The sequence below is a fragment of the Mustelus asterias genome, chromosome 5 (assembly GCF_964213995.1).
Source record: "Mustelus asterias chromosome 5, sMusAst1.hap1.1, whole genome shotgun sequence".
NCBI lineage: Eukaryota > Metazoa > Chordata > Chondrichthyes > Carcharhiniformes > Triakidae > Mustelus > Mustelus asterias.
Genome location: NC_135805.1, coordinates 84235506 through 84256114, shown reverse-complemented (window position 1 = coordinate 84256114; position 20609 = coordinate 84235506). Strand labels below are relative to the sequence as shown.

The following is a 20609-nucleotide window of genomic DNA, read 5'->3' as shown; positions in this document are numbered from 1 at the left end:
CTTTGTAGCTTTGTAGGTTTTGGAGATTGCAGGAGATTGGAAGCTATTGTCGGAGGAGCCTTGACATGTTGTTGCTGTGTATCCTCCTTATGGTGCACCACTGGAGTCATGGTGTGTGGTTGATGGAATGAATTTGTGTATAAGCTCGTGGATGGGGTGCCAGTCATGCTTGGTCCTGGATGGTGTCCAATCCCTTTAGTATTGTTGAAGCTTTAGTATCAGGGCAATTGCGAATTGAACTGAACACTGTGCAATAAACAGTGAACGTCACTGCTTCTGACCTGATATTGGAGGGGAGATCATTAGCGAAGCAGTTGAAGATATGTGTGCCTACAGCACTACCCTGAGGTATTCCTGCAGCAATGTCCTGATTAACTTGATTGACCTCCAATAACCACAGCAACCATTTCTCTTAATGCTCACTATTAACTCCAGCCAGTGGAGAGTTTTCTTACTCGTTCCTATTGCCTTTGCTTTCATTAGGACTTCTCGCTGCCACATTTAGTCCAATATTGCAATAATGTCAAGAGCAGTCACTCTCAACTCACCTCTGGAATTCAGTTTCTTTGGACCTGGAGTTGAGTAGTCTTAGTGGAATGCAAACTGAGCATCAGTGAGCATGTTATTATTGAGTAAATGCCGCTTTACAATGTCACTTAGCTGATGATTGAGAGAAGGCTGATGGTGCAGTAATTGGCTGAAATTGATTCATTTTGTTTTTTTGCAAACATGGCATACCTGGACAATTCTCCGTGTTGTTGGTTAGATGTCTGTATTGTAGGTATACTAGAATGGATTGGCCAAAAGCCTGGCTACTTTGAGTGCACAGATCCTCAGCACTACAACTAGCCTCTGTGATCCTCAGGGGGAAGGTTGAGATAGCTCACCCACTCAGGACATCTCGCTGAGGATGGTTTCAAACACTTTAATCTTGTCTTTTACACTCGCATGCTGTTCACTGACATTATTGAGGATGGGAATTATCATGGAATCTTTTCCTCCCATTAATTGTTTAATTGTTCGTCACCATTCATAACTGGATGTGGCTGAATCACTGAGTTTTGATCTGATCCACTGGTTGTGGGAGAACTTAGCCCTGCCTTAGTATGTTGCTTCCACATTTTATGGAGTGGCATCTCATCCTGTTGACAAAAATGCCAGACCAATGATGGGAGTCAGTGTGTGTACAATCCTGGGAAAACTACAATGTGGGAAAAGCCTCTAACTGTTTCATCCTCCCTTGCCCATATGGAATGATATATATGTTCCTTCTGGTGTAGATACAACACTGCACATAAACTGCGAGATGCCAACTACTATTGTGCAATTCATACAGCAACAAATAACAGTAGTTTCTCCTCAGAAGTAACCTGAGGGAAAATTATATAGGGACATAAAAGAAAAACAGAAAATGCTGGAAAACCTCAGCAGGCCTGGCAGCATCTGTGCAGAGAGACACTGAGGGGAAATTTTCCCATCCCGTCCGCCACGGGGATCGTAGCAGGCGGGGGGTGGAGGGGGAACCATGTAACGGTCCATTGACCTTGGGTGGAATTGGGGTGAGCGCAGCCAGAAAATCCCACCCAGAGTTGACATTTCAAACCCACATGACTTCTTCAGAGCTTTTGTTTTTATGTAGGAACATGTTACTTTTCTGATGAAGAGTCATCCAGTCTCGAAACACTGGCTCTATTCTCCCTCCACAGATGCTGTCAGACCTGCTGAGTTTCTCCAGCATTTTCTGTTTTTGTTTCATATTCCAGCATCCACAGTATTTTGCCTTTATCTTGCTTTTCTGAGATAGGAATATTTCTGAGTAACTTACTACTGCACTTAGTTCAATTTCCATTTGAGTTTCTTTCAACATTATACATGGCCTGCCTATCTCAGCACACATGGGGCCCGATTTTACCATTTGGAGTCTAAGGGCTGGATCCGGGCATAATACAGATCCGAGCCCGGAATCCTCTTTGCAGCGCGCCCATACGCTTTTTGCCGGCTCCAGTCCAATCCGCGCTGTGGGCGGGGCTTAGCGCTGCCGGAACGATCAGAGCTCTGAACTGCGCATGCGCAGTTTGAAGAAAAATCTGAAGCAGTGCGCCCGGACGCGAAAGAAAAAAAGCAGAGAGAGCGGCTCTCTGACACATGGAAGAGTTGGCAATAATTATACCTGCTCTTGTTAGAGAAAATATTGTTCTAACAATCTGATAACGCTATTAAACTCAAAGCTTTTGTCAAAAGATTACACTTGCATCTATTTCAACTGTCTACTTTTGTCTCAGTAATGAATGTGAGCTGCTTGGGTTATTTTGGGCTGATTGTGTCTACTTGCAGGGCTCAAGTGAAAAATAAAATGTGCATTTCTGAGAATCTTCGACCACACAGAACTAAGTACATCATTTTGAGTGTCTGTTCATTCCTGTTGTCACAGAAACGTCTCCCCATCAACATATTGTAAACTAAATATATAACAAACCCAGTACTTGTAGCATATATCCTGAAGCAACAGTTCTTTAGAAGAAGTTTCTAGTCCCAGGAACATCTCGGATATACTTAAACAGTATCAGAAGTTTAATATTTTAGATCAAATGAATGTAATGGTAGTTTATGCAGAAAAATTAGTTTATTAACTTTCTAAAGTGGAACAATATTTTGAAAAGAGATGCTTTTTACTGTTAAAGGATAGGAATTAAAACATTCAAATGTTTCAATTCCTATCCTTTAACAATAAAGATAATGAATGGTTTACGTGCCTGGAATGGTTTACGTCCTCCCCCCTAACCAGAGATCCATCCTCCCCCCTCCTCCCCCCCAACCAGAGATCCATCCTCCCCCCCTCCTCCCCCCAACCAGAGATCCATCCTCCACCCTCCCCCCCTCAAGCAGAGATTCATCCTCCCCCCCTCCTCCCCAGCCCCCAACCAGAGATCCATCCTCCCCCTCCTCCCCCCTAACCAGAGATCCATCCTCCCCCCTCCTCCCCACCCCCCAACCAGAGATCCATCCTCCCCCCGTCCTCCCCACCCCCCAACCAGAGATCCATCCTCCCCCCCCAACCAGAGATCCATCCTCCCCGCCCAACCAGAGATCCATCCTCCCCCCTCCTCCCCCCCCAAACAGAGATCCATCCTCCCCCCTCCTCCCCCCCAACCAGAGATCCATCCTCCCCCCCCCTCCTGCCCCCCAAACCAGAGATCCATCCTCCCCCCCTCCCCCCTCCCACACACTCGCAGAGCCGCCACCGACCCGGGACGGCGGAATGGCTGTGACTACAAGACACCCGTAAGTACCGGAGAGCTTTCGGACGCCATGCACCTACCTCCTCGCCAACCCTCACTGAGGAAGCGCCGGCTTCCGACTTTTATTTAGCAGGTCGCTAAAAGCGCGGATCCGGATTGGGCCGCGCGGTGGTAAAGTGGGATTTGGCGGTAGAGGTGGGCGGGCAGTTCATTAAATCGATTTAAATGCATGCTAACGCATTTAAATCGTTGGGCCGTCCGATTTGGGCGTGGACTGGATCCGCGCGCGAATCGGGTGTCAGTAAAGCCGCGATCTGCTCGGATTCGGGTGCAGATCGCGTTAAAGGCCCGACGCCCGAATTTACCGCGATTCCGTGCCCAAAAACGGGCGTGAACTTTTGGCAAAATTGGGCCCATAGAGTCATAGATGTTTACAGCATGGAAACAGGCCCTTCGGCCCAACTTGTCCATGCCGCCCTTTTTTTTAATACCCCTAAGCTAATCCCAATTGCCCACATTTGACCCATATCCCTCTATACCCATCTTACCCATGTAACTGTCTAAATGCTTTTTAAATAACAAAATTGTACCCGCCTCTACTACTACCTCTGGTAGCTTGTTCCGGACACTCACCATCCTCTGTGTGAAAAAATTGCTCCTCTGGACACTTTTGTATCTCTCCCCTCTCACCTTAAACCTATGCCCTCTAGTTTTAGACTCCCCTACCACTGGGAAAAGATGTTGACTATCGAGCTGATCTGTGTCTCTCATTATTTTATAGACCTCTATAAGGTCACCTCTCAGCTTTCTACGCTCCAGAGAAAAAAGCCCCAGTCTATCCAGCCTCTCCTTATAACTCAAACCATCAAGTCCCGGTAGCATCCTAGTAAATCTTTTCTGCACTCTTTCTAGTTTAATAATATCCTTTCGATAATAGGGTGACCAGAACTGTACACAGTACTCCAAGTGTGGCCTTACCAATGTCTTGTACAACTTCAACAAGACGTCCCAACTCCTGCATTCAATGTTCTGACCGATGAAACTAAGCATACTGAATGCCTTCTTTACCACTCTGTCCACCTGTGACTCCACTTTCAAGGAGCTATGAACATGTAACCCTAGATCTCTTTGTTCTGTAACTTTCCCCAGCGCCCTACCATTAACTGAGTAAGTCCTGCCCTGGTTCAATCTACCAAACTGCATCACCTCACATTTATCTAAATTAAACTCCATCTGCCATTCATCAGCCCATTGGCCCAATTGGTCAAGATCCCGTTGCAATTGGAGATAACTTTCTTCACTGTCCACTATGCCACCAATCTTGGTGTCATCTGCAAACTTACTAACCATGCCTCCTATATTCTCATCCAAATCGTTAATATAAATGACAAATAACAGTGGACCCATCACTGATCCCTGAGGCACACCGCTGGTCACAAGCCTCCAGTTTGAAAAACAACCCTCTACAACCACCCTCTGGCTTCTGTCAAGAAGCCAATTTTGTAACCATTTAGATACCTCACCCTGGATCCCGTGAGATTTAACTTCATGCAACAACCTACCATGCAGTACCTTGTCAAAGGCCTTGCTAAAGTCCATGTAGACGACATCAACTGCACTGCCCTCATCTACCTTCTTGGTTACCCCTTCAAAAAACTCAATCAAATTTTTGAGACATGATTTTCCATTCACAAAGCCATGCTGACTGTCCTTAATCAGTCCTTGTGTCTCTAAATGCCTGTAGATCCTGTCTCTCAAAATTCCTTCCAACAACTTACCCACCATAGATGTGAGGCTCACTGGCCTGTAGTTCCCAGGCTTTTCCCTGCAGCCCTTTTTAAACAAAGGCACAACATTTGCCACCCTCCAATCTTTAGGCACCTCACCTGTGACTATCGATGATTCAAATATCTCGGCCAGGGAACCCGCAATTTCCTCCCTAGCCTCCCACAGTGTCCTGGGATACACTTCATCAGGTCCTGGGGATTTATCTACCTTGATGTGCTTTAAGACTTCCAGCACCTCTTTCTCTGTAATATGTACACTTCTCAAGACATCACTATTTATTTCCCCAAGTTCCCTAACATCCATGCATTTCTCAACAGTAAATACTGATGAGAAATATTCATTTAGGATCTCACCCATACCAAATGCCCTACCAAACTTTGAAACAAGATTGCTTATTCATGTTCCCTTTTGAGTGGAGCTTAAAAATGGAACAAAATGATTAAGGCCTGAATTTTCACACAGGTGGAGAGTCTCTCTGCACAAAAATGCAGGAAGAGGCCCGGTAAGTTCCGTCACTGAATCCAACTTCCATCATTTTCGTGGGGTGGTGTGGGGTGGGTTATGATTTGCACATCTGTGGTTCCTAGAGGCAGCTGTCTGTATCAATCAGTGGTTGCCTCCATTCCTGTGTGATTTTGGTGAGGTGAATATCTGAAATCTAAAGTGTGCAGATTAGGCCTGACCGGAATCCTCTCTCACAAGCCCAATTCCCAATGATGCCAGCGGGAAAACATTAGTGCAAAACACAGCTGGATTTGTTTGGAAATGGAGATGCCGGCGTTGGACTGGGGTAAACACAGTAAGAAGTTTAACAACACCAGGTTAAAGTCCAACAGGTTTATTTGGTAGCAAAAGCCACACAAGCTTTCGGAGCTCCAAGCCCCTTCTTCAGGTGCGTGGGAATTCTGTTCACAAACAGGGCATATAAAGATACAAACTCAATTTACATGAATAATGGTTGGAATACGAATACTTACAACTAATCAAGTCTTTAAGAAACAAAACAACGTGAGTGGAGAGAGCATCAAGACAGGCTAAAAAGATGTGTATTGTCTCCAGACAAGACAGCCAGTGAAACTCTGCAGGTCCAGGCAACTGTGGGGGTTACAGATTGTGTGACATGAACCCAATATCCCGGTTGAGGCCGTCCTCGTGTGTGCGGAACTTGGCTATCAGTTTCTGCTCAGCGACTCTGTGCCGTCGTGTGTCGCGAAGGCCGACACACGACAGCGCAGAGTCGCTGAGCAGAAACTGATAGCCAAGTTCCGCACACACGAGGACGGCCTCAACCGGGATATTGGGTTCATGTCACACTATTTGTAACTCCCACAGTTGCCTGGACCTGCAGAGTTTCACTGGCTGTCTTGTCTGGAGACAATACAAATCTTTTTAGCCTGTCTTGATGCTCTCTCCACTCACGTTGTTTTGTTTCTTAAAGACTTGATTAGTTGTAGTATTCGCATTCCAACCATTATTCATGTAAATTGAGTCTGTGTCTTTATATGCCCTGTTTGTGAACAGAATTCCCACTCACCTGAAGAAGGGGCTTGAAGCTCCGAAAGCTTGTGTGGCTTTTGCTACCAAATAAACCTGTTGGACTTTAACCTGGTGTTGTTAAACTTCTTACTTTGTTTGGATAACCAGCATGAAACTGATTTGCATCCCATTAATGGATGCAGCTGAAGGCCCGACCAGAATCTTTCACCCATGCCTGATTCTTCACAACACCAGCAGGAAAACATGCCAGTGCAAAACATGCCTGGAACAACATTGTGTGCAGCAGTTGGGACTCACCTGAACAATGCGTGGGGCACTTTCCAGAGTTCGGGATGAAGGCTGCCGGTAACCTTGGACCCTGGAACGCCAAAGCAGTGGGTGGGGGGAGCATCTACAGGTGGATCTCCCAGATTCAGGCTGGAATTCCCTGACCTTGCCCTCGGCTGGGATTCTCACGTCCTGTGTAGTGAATGGAGATGTGGCTGAGCGCCACATTCTCTGTTCTCACTGGCATTGGTGGCAAGGCGTGCAACATCTGAGAATTCTGGCCTCAGTGACTTTGAGGTGGGCCATCTTTCAGAACGTTCCTGGCGATCCATCTTTTTCAGAAGGCCCATCCTCTTTCTTCAACAGTGGGTCAATGATGTTGGATGCTTTTTCAATATGGCACCCATCATGTGCCATCATGTCTTCACCAATACGCAGTATGGCGCTAAACCCCCAAGTGCACAATTAATGAAGTCAGGGCTGGAAGATATAGTATGACTGCACACCCCTCTCACCCCTAATCTCTGCAGTAGGGAATACTTAGAATCATAGAATCCTGCAGTGCAGAAGGAGGCCATTTGGCCCATTGAGTCTGCACTGACCACAATCCCACCCAGGCCCTATCTCCATAACTCCATACATTTACCCTAGCTAGTCCCCCTGACATGAATGGGGAATTTCAGCATGGCCAACCAATCTAACCTGCACATCTTTGGACTATGGGAGGAAACTCGGGCACCCGGAAGAAACCCACGCAGACATGGGGAGAATGTGCAACCTCCACACAAACAGTGCCCTAGCCAGGATTCGAACCCGGGTCCCTGATGCTGTGAGGCAGCAGTGCTAACCACTGTGTCACTGTGCTTTCAAAATATAACAGCTATTTTTTTTAACATCGTATCTCTTTTACTCCAAACACAAGTTTACACTATGAAGCACCAGTGTTTGCCATCTTTCATTTTTTTTCCTCCAATCAAAACAGAACACCACTTCATTGTACCTTGATCTTTCCTACTTAGAACTTTCTAGTACACCCCACAACGACTTCCTCCTCTTCCCCATACCTGCTGCTATTGCTTCCTCTCAACACATACAGTGTAAAGCTGCTCAAATCTTCATAACTCTTCAACATGTCACATCCTAACCCATTTTCACACATCTTCAAGGACAGGATAATCTGCTATCACTTGTTTTCTATCAACTGCTAAAGATGAATAACAGTTCTCATGAAATCCTTGTCTAAGTTGAGTGTTCTGGGTCCATTTGGGGATCTTTGAATGCTAGTTGCCATTAATACCAATATCAGTCTTTAGGTAGGTGTACTTTATCGGAGGGTGGAAGGACTCCGAGAGCTGCTGGACATGTCTATTTATGTATAGGGACAGTGAATGTTTAACCAAAGAGGTCTACAAACAGCTGTTTTCACCACTGTAGTCTTCCCCTATTTTAAGCCTCCCTTCATTGGCAGCTTCATGTCATCTCAGTCACAATGCAAAGTTACGTTAAATATTGCAAACCACAGTGACATGGAACACTCTTTGTGGGTTGTTGTATTGTAGCAGGCCACTAGAACTCTCCAGGCATCAAAGTCTACTTGATGATTTTTGCATTGCAACTTGTCCAATAATTGTCCATTCCTTAGCGTTACATTGCTGCAGTTGGTCCTTGTTCCTAAGCGGTCTCCCTTTGACTTGCTGTGCAGTCTCAAACAGTGGCGGATGTAGGATTGGCATAATATGAAGACCATATGAAAGCTGCCAATCTAGTGAGCACAGACATGCGAAAAGCACTGCTGCTCAGCACATAACAGTTAGGACTTAAGACAGTTTATGATTCTTGAAAAGTGATGGGTCTTCTAAGTGAATGATAACTAACACAATGAAGTATCTATTTTCAAAAGGATGATCAAAAAGTGAAACACAATGCCAGAAATTGCGATTGTGACTGGGAGAGAGATAAACTCAACATGTGGATTTTATCAAGCAGACACTGGCACACTACACCTCAGATTGAGCAGATCCTCAGTCTTGGGAGCTGGTCTGACACACTGGGGGAATTTTTCCATCCTGCCAACGCAGCATTCTGCATTGATCTGAAAGTCTCTTGCAAACTGAATACTTGCCATTCTTGGCCAATTGGGTTTTAGCCTGGCATAATTTCTTCCTGGGGTGGTATTTGATTGAAAGGCCTGACAGAATTCTGGTGACCAGCTGTTTAAATAAGCATTCATGAGATGCAAATGAATGGAAATACTGTTCACGTTACCAGCCAGAGGAAAGATCGACCTGCCATTAACCTGTCATTGCAACATAAATGTGCCAGTGGGTTTCTGACTTTTTGGCTCCCATGGATGGTGCTAAGGAGAAAAATACAGCTGTTCAAGTATGGTGCACTTCACTCTCTGTCCTTGAGAAAACCGCACAAAGACTCTTGGAGTTCCAGACAAGGCCTTTATTATGAACTATAGTAACCAGCGACACCAGTGCTCCAACTAGTGGTTCACCAAGGAGAGCCCCGATCCAAGAATTGTGCAGACATTTATAGTTAAGATCCAATTACAAGAAATTAGCATATGCCAATCAAAGATGTACATTTCCACGGAAGTTATCTATCTCCTATCACAGCTATCAATTAGATTTACATCTTGCATATCATAAGGCTATAGTTGTCCAATTACAACTTGTGCACATCTACCAAGCACACATTTCTTTCTATTTATCTGTTTCTAACCAGTGTCTAACCCTGTCCCACTGTCTCTTGTTAGAACAGGCATTGACAAGCTGCAGCTACATAATTCAGTGGAGTCTTGTGTGCATGCTGTGTGACTGAGGCCTTCCTTGTAATGGAATTCTATGGTCCTTGACTCTTATCTGGGCCTGCTTTAATTGAAACCTGTAGTTTTCTCATAGCTTTCCTCGTGTGACTGAATTTTGCAGCTTGCAGAAATTTGATTTTTAAGCTTGTGTGATTATTAGTCCTTCCAGGCGGGATGGAAGATTTATGCCATTGTTTTACCCAGTTGTGTATTGATTGGAAGGTGTGACATCCCCACAGTTTGCTTTCTTTGCTAGTTCCTTTTGATGATCATTTGGCCATTGTTGCAGCTGAATGTGGCACTGACACTTCCTGTACTTGAAGTCTTATCCCTCTGATGGTGCTGAGTTCACTTGGCAGTCCCAGTGTTTTCTCAGAAGCTTCGGCACATTGTAGATAAATAGTTAATCATTCTCTTTAACACTACTGGGAGCACCAGAGTCACTTAAAAAAATTGGTATCATGATCATTGACATTGCTATTCTCTGTACAAATACTTCCAAATTTATAAAGCTTCATTTTCAATAGTTTAGAACATTTCAATGTACAAAAATCCACAAAATTAGAATGAGATTATCTCCATCTCGCTCATGCTGTAGAACTCCTTCATCTGACTCCGCAAATGTAAAATTCCGTGTTACAAAATTGGAAACTAAGAATTACATTAATTTGCTTCCAAGAATCAGCAGGGATGGAATAGATACTTAAAAAGAAGCCAAGATGGGTTTGATAGTGTAAGATTTGAAGATGGTTTGAGATTTAGTACACATTAGCGTATGATTCAAGGAAATTTCTCTGTACCCATCACTGGATTCTTATTTTGATCAACGTATTTCTTCTGTTTCTGGCACTGGGTTGCACTTCATTAGTGTATTTTGCAGCTGTTTAAATGTTGGTCTCTTCTCCGATTCCTGTTCCCAGCACTGAAGCATAATATCATGGAAGATGTCTGGGCAGCCAGCAGGAGGGAATATGATTCCTTTCATTAAATCGTCAACAAATTTTGTGTTCTCTTTCTCTGGTTCAGACCAAAAACAGAGTTTTGAAAAACCGTAAATTAGGATAAGCTCTGGACAGGAACGTGAAAGAATATATCATAAGGCAATATCATTCACCAGTTACAGCACTTCTGATATTAGATCATTGACCTGAAACGTGAACCCTGTTTCCCTCCCCATAGGTTCTGGCTGAGTATTTCCAGCAATTTCTGTTTTTACTGCATATACAATGGCTGGAATTCTCTGATGTTGTACCCTGCCACCGCTGCCAGTGAGAACAGAGAATTTGGCGCTCAGCCAATTTCCCATTCCGAGCAGCGGGGCTGGAGAATCCCAGCCATGGGCGAGGTTGGAGAAATCTGGCTCAGATTCCATGGGCTAAAAATTTGTTCACTTTGCACTGTTTTAAAATGGTGCTACATAGACTACACAGGATCCCATGTGGGCAGCGCAGGTAATCATCAGCAGTGCTGTTTGCCCCTGACATGCACCCAATCAGGATAGAAATTGACTCCAATGTTTAAATTTTACTTAAAGTCTTCAATCCTACTTTTAACTAAAACATGTATTCAGGTTCATTTTATTTATCAAGGAATGTGATTGTGTCAAGGGCATTTGGTACCAGAATTCAGCTCTGACTAATGACGATGGAGTCTTTGTCAGAAATTTTCCTGCATCCAGCTGGCATACATGTGAATGAAAGAAGTTTTGGATGAATACCTCAATATCAAGAGTTACCCGAGGATGACTATTGGATACAGGCAAACTCATGACAGGGCGGCATGGTAGCACAGTGGTTAGCACTGCTGCCTCACAGCGCCAGGGACCCAGGTTCGATTCCTGGCTTGGATCACTGTCTGTGCAGAGTCTGCATGTTCTCCCCGTGTCTGCATGGGTTTCCTCCAGGTGCTCCAGTTTCCTCCCACAGTCTGAAAGACGTGCTGGTTAAGTTCATTGGTCATGCTAAATTTTCCCGCAGTATACCCGAACAGGTGTTGGAGTGTGGTGACTAGGGGATTTTCACAGTAACTTCATTGCAGTATTAATGTAAGCCTACTTATGACACTAATAAATAAACTTTAAACGTTATCATTCGCAACTTTATTCTCAAAGAGGTTCGTCTTGCTAGATATCACATTGGTTTTAATTGAAGACATTTTCTGAACCTGTATTTTTCTCAGTTTGTGTTGTTTGCAATTTGGCTATTGAAATGAGAGCCATTAGCCTAACTTTTCATCTTTTGAACTTTTAATAGCAGCTCTTATCATTGCACCAATGATTACTACTGCTTCCCTCTAGCATTCATCCTTCCTCGCTGGAATCCTGTCCTGGGATACAGGCTTTTCTCCACCTCCTCTGCCCAACTCAAGTAAGCAACACTGATTTATTCAACTGAGAGTTAGAGCTGAGATGGGGGGAAGTACTTTTTTATCCATTTATATGATTGCATTGAATAAACAAAACTCGGTATATTAACATAAACTAGTTGGATTGATTAACAATCCTACTGTACTGTTGAAGTGAATATCATACCTGGGAATGGAATGCTACCATATGTGACTATCTCTGTCAGCAGAATTCCAAAAGACCAGACATCTGACTTGGTAGTGTAAATATCATCAATGAATACTTCTGGTGCCATCCATTTTATGGGAACTTTAGCATCTATAGGAAATTAAACGTTGAATGTTAAGAATGGTGGTAAATAATGGCTGTAAAATAATTCCTTTGCTGCACATTATTTTATGACTGGGTGAACAAAACACTAAACACTTACGTTATTTTTAAAAATTCATTCATAAGGGCGTCGCTGGCCAGCCCAGCATTTATTGCCCATCCCTAAGGGCTTTAAAGAGTCAACCACATTGCTGTGGATCTGGGGTCAGGTAAGGTAATCAGATTTGCTTCCCTACAGGACATTAATGAACCAGATGGATTTTTTATGACAATGGTTTCATGGTCATCATTAGACGTTTAGTTCCAGATCTTCATTGAATGCAAATTTCACCATCTGCTATGGTAGGATTTGAACCCAGGTCCCCAGATCATTACGCTGGGTCTCTGGGTTACAAGTCTAGTGGCAATAACACTGTGCCACTGCCTCCCAAACACATCTTTGTGCCCAATCTCCACTCCCAAAATTCCCTAGACCTTGGGCTGGAGTTTTAGGGTAGAATGAATGAAGGTGTATTGGTGGGTGAATGGGGAGGAATTGGATAAGGCTGGAAATGTTGTTAGCCAGAAGTGATCATTTTGAGAATTCCCATTGGTGGAATGGTGGATCCAGAAATGTTTTCTCCATGGTGTTACTCTCCTTTAATGTTTCCATGGGATGTGGATGTTGTAAAGGCTAACATTTGTTGTTTGTCTCTATTTGCCCTTGAACTGAGTGACTTGCTATGCCATTTCAGAGGGCAGTTAAGAGTTAATTACATTGGGACTGGGGAATTTTTTTAACCCTAATTTGCAAGTTCTAAAATTACATGAGATCAACTAAATCACTTAAAAATGGACTCATCATATAAATATCTGCGAATATAATCTTATTTGCAGCTGATTCAATTATTCTTCAAATAATTTATTTTTATGTCTCAGACCATTTCTCCATTACTCAGCACACATGCTAAAATTCATAGGCATTTTGTGTGCAATCTTCCAATACAGACTGGCTGAGCGTAAGATACCAAAGGACACCCCCACCCAAAAATGGCTCTGCAAATTATAGGCTATTGTGTAAATGATCACACTGTGCACAATGGCATGGTTGCCACCAAGAGGACTGAGTGTAGATAGGAGAGTGAAGGAGTCAATGGGGAAATGCATTTCCAATTGTATGTACAAATTTCAAATAGTGACATTCCTTGCAGGATCAGAGTCCTCTCCAATTGGCTTGTATTAAATATAAAACCCCAAAAGCTTTGTGGGCATAAATACTGCAAACAATCAGGCTAAACCTCAACATACAAAGGCAGGCTGTGCTGTAAGGGGTTAATCTTCAAAACATATCAGTATTGAAACCAAGTTGAGACTGTGTAAAGGCACTGAGACATTACCATATCAAAGAAAGAACAATAGCCACCAGACAATCCAATTAAAGACACTGGGGGACCATCAGAGCTGATGGCCCCAGACAACAGTCATTATACAACAGCTAAGGAAAATGGACTTTATCACATACATGTCAACAAGGAGCCACAGACATCACACCTGAACAGGGTCCATTGTTTCAGTTTTGAAAACAATATTGGGGTGAATAGGTTTGCCTGGACTAAGGCAGGAAAAAGATTGAATCATAGAATCCCTACAATGCAGAAGGAGACCAGTCAGCCCATCGAGTCTGCACTGACAACAATCCCACTTAGGCCTTTTCCCCATGACCCCACATATTTACCCTGCTAATTTCCCTAATCTGCGCATCCCAGGACATTAACAGGCAATTTACTATGGGCAATGCACCCAACCCACACATCTTTGGACTGTGGGAGGAAACCGGGGCACCCGGAGGAAACCCACACAGACAATGTGCAGACTCTGCACAGACAGTGACCGAAGCCGGGAATTGAACCCAAGTCACTGGAGCTGTGAGGCAGCTGTCTGTGTGGAGTTTGCACATTCTCCTCGTGTCTGCGTGGGTTTCCTCCGGGTGCTCCGGTTTCCTCCCACAGTCCAAAGATGTGCGGGTTAGGTTGATTGGCCAGGTTAAAAATTGTCCCTTAGAGTCCTGGGATGCGTAGGTTAGAGGGATTAGCGGGTAAAATGTGTGGGGGTAGGGCCTGGGTGGGATTGTGGTCGGTGCAGACTCGATGGGCCGAATGGCCTCCTTCTGCACTGTAGGGTTTCTATGTTTCTATGCTAACCACTGTACCACCGTGCTAAGCACTGGCCATCCAAACAGGATGTCTCCATGGAAATATGTTTTGACATTTTTGATAAAGTTTTGTAATGAAAAGGGCCAGCACAGTGGGGTCTTGCACTGCAGTCACCAAGCAGAGTCGCCACCAGTCAACCTGAGTCACGGACTTACAGCTTGCACTGGAATGACTAATCATGTGAAAGGTTGTATATCAGCCAGATCCAAGAGATATTAAGACTGAGGTTCACAGATAGTTTAAGGATAGCGTCTAAATCCTGACGGGGTTTGAGCTGAGATTTGGGCAGAAGTGTGGGGTTTTGCATGTGGTTATTTTGTGGAGGTTTTATTAATAAGTCATGGTTTTGAATGTAGTACAGCATTACTACACTAGTTTAAAGCTATTATATTAAGGTATAAGGTGTGTTTTGTGCACCTCTTATACCTTGCTCCAAGCCTGTCATCAATGATTTTCTGGGGAATATCAATCATTAATGGCTCTATCCTTCAGACTGAAAAACAAAATCTGGATCTGCAGTGGAAAGATTCAGAGGTTGTATTAGGGCACGGTGGCACAGTGGTTAGCACTGCTGCCTCACAGCACCAGGGACCCAGGTTCGATTCCCGGCTTGGGTCACTATCTGTGTGGAGTTTGCATGTTCTCCCCGTGTCTGTGTGGGTTTCCTCTGGGTGCTCTGGTTTCCTCCCACATTCCAAAGATGTGCGGGTTAGATGGATTGGCCATGCTAAATTTCACTGTCAGGGGGATTAGCGAGGTAAATATATGAGGTTATGGGGATAGGGCCTGATTGGGATTGTTGTCAGTGCAGGTTCAATGGGCCGAATGGCCTCCTTCTGCACTGTTGGTATTCTACTCTATGATTCCATGAAATACTAGTCGGTCACACTTGTAGTTCATGCTAGTTGTATTACCATATGATAATCTGCGTTGACCATTCTCAAGCAGGCGTGCAAGGCCAAAGTCAGCAATCTTGCAGGACAGCATTTCTGTCAGGAGGATGTTTTCAGTTCGCAGGTCCCTGTGAACGTAACATTTCTCTTCAAGGTAGGCCATTCCCTCTGCAATCTAAAACATTGCAAATATTGCCCTAGGACCATTAATTTCCCACATTTTGAAAATGTAATAAAAACATTCTTAACCATGAATCCTAAAAAAATCTGTCATTCTCACAACTTTAAATGCAGGAGAGAGATAGAAAAAATAAAGTACATTGTTGCTACTATTTAGTTCATAATTTATATGTTTTATAATGCAACTTTAGTTTTAGGAATTAAAATTTAAACTGTAAAAAATGGGGGCATCAAAGCAACATCCTGTGTTCACTTTAAGTATTGCTGGTTAGGCCACTTAGCAGCTGGTATCAGAGTTCTACAGCAGGAGATCCTCATCTGTATGGAAAGATCAGTTTCCTTTGTCTGGCAAAAGTTGAAAATTGCCATCCTTGGTGTCTGTTATTCATTTAATTTATGTATTATTTCATGCAAAAATTACTTCTGCCATTTAACCATCTTCTCCTCACCTAAGCAAAGAACAGCTTCTTCCCTGCTGCCATCAGACTTTTGAATGGGCCTATCTCACATTAAGTCGATCTTTCTCTACACCCCAGCTATGACTGTAACACTGCTTTCTGCACCCTCTCCTTTCCTTCTCTATGAACGGTATGCTTTGTCTGTGTAGCGCGCAAGAATCAATACTTTTCACTGTCTGTTAATACATGTGACAATAATAAATCAAATAAAAAATCAAAATCAAAATATATCACTTTTCCTGCTGTGAATGGGGCTGTTGTGTGTATCTTCCCCGACAACCACCCCCACCGCCATCCTACCACAAATCCACATCACTCCTTTCACCTTTTTTCTTGTTCTGTTCCTCTGCAATACCTTCTAATCCTCAACTACTGTTAAGAGTCATAGAGTTATAGAGATATACAGCATGGAAACAGGCCCTTCAGCCCAACTCGTCCATGCTGACCAGGTTTCCTAAATGGAACTAGTCCAATTTGCCTGCGTTAGGCTCATATCCCTCTGAACCTTTCCTATCCATGTACCTGTCCAAATGTCTTTTAAATGTTGTAATTGTACTCGCCTCTACCACCTCCTCTGGCAACTCATTCCATATGCGAATCATCCTCTATGTGAAGAAGTTGTCCCTCAGGTCCCTTTTAAATCTTTCCCTTCTTACCTTAAACCTATGCCCTATACTGTTTTCTCCAAGAATTTTGCCTGATCTGCTGAGTGTCTCCAGAGTTTTCTGTTTTTGGTTCAATTGTCCAGCATTTGCAGTATGTTGCTCTTTGTCCATGCCGTGAGGGTTGCATTCAGTCAATTGAGATAACTTTTAGTCAATCTAAATTCTTTCAAACCTCCTATCGCTTTACACTTGATGCTAATAAGGGAATTCCAGGTACATTCTGCACATAACAGATGCACTTCCTCCTTCTCCAATGAGTCTGCACACCTATGTTACTATGTTTAAATCCCTCATCACAGTAAAATCTCTCTGCTACCATGAACAAAGAAATACATTTCCAGACCTGTATCGCAAAGCCACTGAGTAAAGAAAAGTCCAGGTTACTGCTTTCTGAGTGAGCTGTGAAAAAATCAGGAGACTTCATGTTAGAGGAGAGATTGACAGACACCATCTGATATTATAAATATTTCATAAACAAAGCAAAAAAAATGTAATTTTTAAAGACATTTCCTCCACCACCACCACACTTGCTGTTTCCTCTTCAGTGAAATTGAAGGAGGAAACTGAGAAAGGGAACAAACCTTGCTAGTTTCTAAGGAAACTAAAACTGAAACCAAAACCTCTGGGCAGACTGAAACCGGTTGAAACAATATAAAACGCACCGTGCCATCAGATGATGAACCCAGTGGTGCAGTACAGTACGGGTAAGCTGAAGAAGTTGAAGGCTAAATCCAAATGTTGAGATTAAGCAAACATAAAGTTGCTGCAGCTTTTTCCATTACTTGAAGATAACATTGGTGGATCTATGGCATCTAGAGCATCATAAACAGAGTTGAGAAGATTCTGCAGGTATATGGCATTTTTGGTAAAGAGCGTATGCCAGAAACTTGGGTTGGTTGTGCACTGCTTTTGGTTGAGGAGCATACTAAATCCTAGAAGAAATGGAGCTGAATTCTTCTAGAGGATGGGGTTTTGCAGAGCTTTGTGACTGAGTTTAATGACCTACAGGCTGTGTAAACTGCCAAGGAATAGCCTGTCCCAGCCTTATTGTAAGGCTAAAAGCAGTCTTTTCGGACAGTTAGTTCAAATGATAGGGTCCTGTGGATAAGGTGTAGCGAATCCTTGGAAGCGTTTGTCAGAAGTAGATAGCTAGTGTAGATTTGAGACTGTTTAGAGATTTAAGACTGTTTTCTGAAGGGTCCTGTGAAGAGATTTTATATTGTTTTTCCTTGATAAAGTGTTCAATAAAGTTGTGTTGGACCTGGCTCTTGTCCCCTTTGTCTATGTCACCACGTAACGCACTCAAGTTAAAAAGGTTTACTGAAAACTGGTCAAGGTTAGTCAGGGTACGTTTATCCACCTTTCACTTTACAACATACGGCTAACTTGGAAAAGAAGTGTGGTGTGGAGCTGGTGAGGCTGACCTGACCATGTTGGAGAAATAAGAAAGGACACAACCAGGGGCCTGTTGAAATCAGCCCATTCAACTCATATTAGTTGTATAAGGTGATTGGATGCTTCAATCAGGAATACCACCGGCAATTAATGCAGAGATACTGAACTGGATTTTAAAAAATATTTCCTGGGATGTGAACATCGCTGGCATGACAAACATTTGTTGACTATCTCTAATTGTCATTGAGAATGTGGTAGTGAGCCACTTTCTTGAACTGCTGCAGTCCATGTGGTGTAGGTACACCCACAGTGCTGTTAGGGAGGGAGTTCCAGGATTTTGACCCAGTGACACTGAAGGAATGGGGATACAGTTTCAAGTCAGGATGGTGTAATGGGTAATGAACAACCTTGTAAGAAATAATTCAACATTTTTGGAACGCAATTTTTTCTGTTCAATTATAAAAATTCTATAATTTAAAAAAACTTTTGTTTTAAATTTTATAATATTTTAGTTTCTATCTTTCTGTGTACTTCCAAATCTCACTTTTTGTATAACTTATAAACAGTAAATATAAAACCTGCTCATTCCTTTCTGCTTTGCAGTCAATGGGAATCCTCTAGTGCGATTGCCTGTTTTCTGATATCAATGTTGGTGGGCAACTGGAGATTGTCTAGAGCTGGTGCCAGAATTTGGTACGGTAGGATCAATATCACAGACTTCACTAGTTCTTTGTGGGCAATGGCAAGCACCATCACTCCACTACTGACTGCAAACTCCTAACTATTAAAGTATCAAGCAGATGCATATTAACAATAAATACAGCAACCCTGCTTGCCTCGAGTTGTCAGTTAATTCCTGGCTATTGAGGACAAGGAAGTTAGATTTCTTCCCTTTCAACTTCAGTGCTGGGAGACTGACCGGGATTGCAAGTTCACCATTCAAATGTTTCTCTGTAAACAAGTTTATCTGGATTGAAGCAATACAGGTCATGTTTTTGGGTAGCTGACTCTCATGCATTAGTGTCGCACTAAGGCAAGACAAAATAAAGCACTTACACCTGAGGTATTTTTGCAAATTTCCAAACTTCATTAACTCAGTCACAATGCAGTATGGCTCACTCTCAGTGCAGACAGCTAATAGCTTGACCAGTCTTTCATGGCACAGTTGCTTCATGACTTTAGCTTCCTCCAGGAATGCGTTTTTTGATTGCGAACCCACTGCAGAAAATGGAAGAGAACAATTATCTGCTTGTTATTTTGATGTATTTCGCATTCAATGGTTCTGATTTTTATTATGCGATATGCTAGATATCAGAAACTGGTATGTTCAGAATTTAACTTGCTTTGTATGTGACACTGTGCATTCAAAGGCTTGGAGCTGGAAGATACAGATATATTTTCTCTTCCTATTTATTCCGAGTCTCCCCTTCCCCCACCACCAAGACCTGTCTCACAATTCAATTGGTCTAAATTGCCTGACCTGAAATAGTTAAAATACAACCACCTCAAAGTGTTCCTGAACTGCAAGTGACCAGAACACAAATAGAGATAATGTGGCAAAGTCGTATTGCAAGGACGGGGCCTTGCTAACAGCAAGTGTGAGTCAGGGTTGCAGGGTTTTAACCCTCACTCTGACTTCAACCTGCATCTAGCAAGGTTATGAACCAGCAGTGCAGTTTCACAGAAGTATCTCTTACACAGTGATTCAGTTGTGGTGGGGTGGGGTGGAAGACAGGGGGGATGAGGGGGAGACACCTCTTGAAGATGTCCAACTACACATAAGTTCTGTTCCTGGCATGTGTGTAATGCACTGTGCAGTGATTTATGTGCCATTACTAACATGACCTCCTAAAGCACTAATCTCTTGTATTGAACAATTCATTTATATGCCAATGTTAGAATACTCTGTATTTTGTCTCCCTAATGTAAAAGAGACTGCTCCATACGCAATAAAACCAGTTTATTAGATTGGAGGAAGTACAGATGTAAATCAGCATTTCACAGAGTGTTGTGAAAATGAATGCATGAACAGGTGTGTGTGTAAGCGTTCAGGCTAGAAGCAGCTGGGAGCAGGGGTAATGAAAGACAAACACTTTGCTCACACATTTTGAAACCTACAAGTCTGGTTTCGGTCTTCCTCTGATGGTAGGTTTTGCTTCTAGAGTTTTCTGTATAGAAAGCAACTGTTTTGTTCTTTCTTGCTGCATTTCTCAGTATATTTCCCTTCACTGTCTAACAAGTAGGAGGTTTTTACTGATGTGTTCATCCTTGTTTTACCTAAACTTCTCATGATGTGTGGGGTTTGATGTTCTTTATGTGCCATTGATGTTTATTCACTTAGTTGTAAATGTGTTTTATTGCTTATTAGCTGCTCTCTATGGCACTAATTTAGTTGCTAAAATTGGAAAGAAATTGTTCTTTTCTCTGCTGCCTTGTCTGGTGGATGTTTGGCGCTACCTAGTGGCTATATATACAATAGACAGATTGTCAGTATTAATTTCCCTACACATATTTTTATCCATGGTATTTAGAAAGACATAAGAATG

The 20609-nt window shown here is 43.0% G+C and overlaps 2 protein-coding genes across 2 annotated transcripts in view; one reads left to right on the top strand and one right to left on the bottom strand.

Moving 5' to 3' along the window:
* Positions 1 to 20609, top strand: part of LOC144493660 (cerebral cavernous malformations protein 2 homolog) — a 440921-nt gene that overhangs the window by 324726 nt on the left and 95586 nt on the right. The window lies entirely within an intron of this gene.
* The window catches only part of LOC144493992 (tyrosine-protein kinase Src42A), a 39356-nt gene continuing 27976 nt past the window's right edge, over positions 9230 to 20609 (bottom strand). Inside the window, exons 7-11 of the mRNA XM_078213566.1 lie at positions 19120 to 19281; positions 17012 to 17067; positions 15387 to 15540; positions 12137 to 12268; positions 9230 to 10623 (exon numbers count right to left, since the gene is read on the bottom strand). Coding sequence (XP_078069692.1) covers positions 10430 to 10623; positions 12137 to 12268; positions 15387 to 15540; positions 17012 to 17067; positions 19120 to 19281 — 698 coding nt within the window. The 3' untranslated portion in view covers positions 9230 to 10429. The remainder of the gene's footprint in view (positions 10624 to 12136; positions 12269 to 15386; positions 15541 to 17011; positions 17068 to 19119; positions 19282 to 20609) is intronic.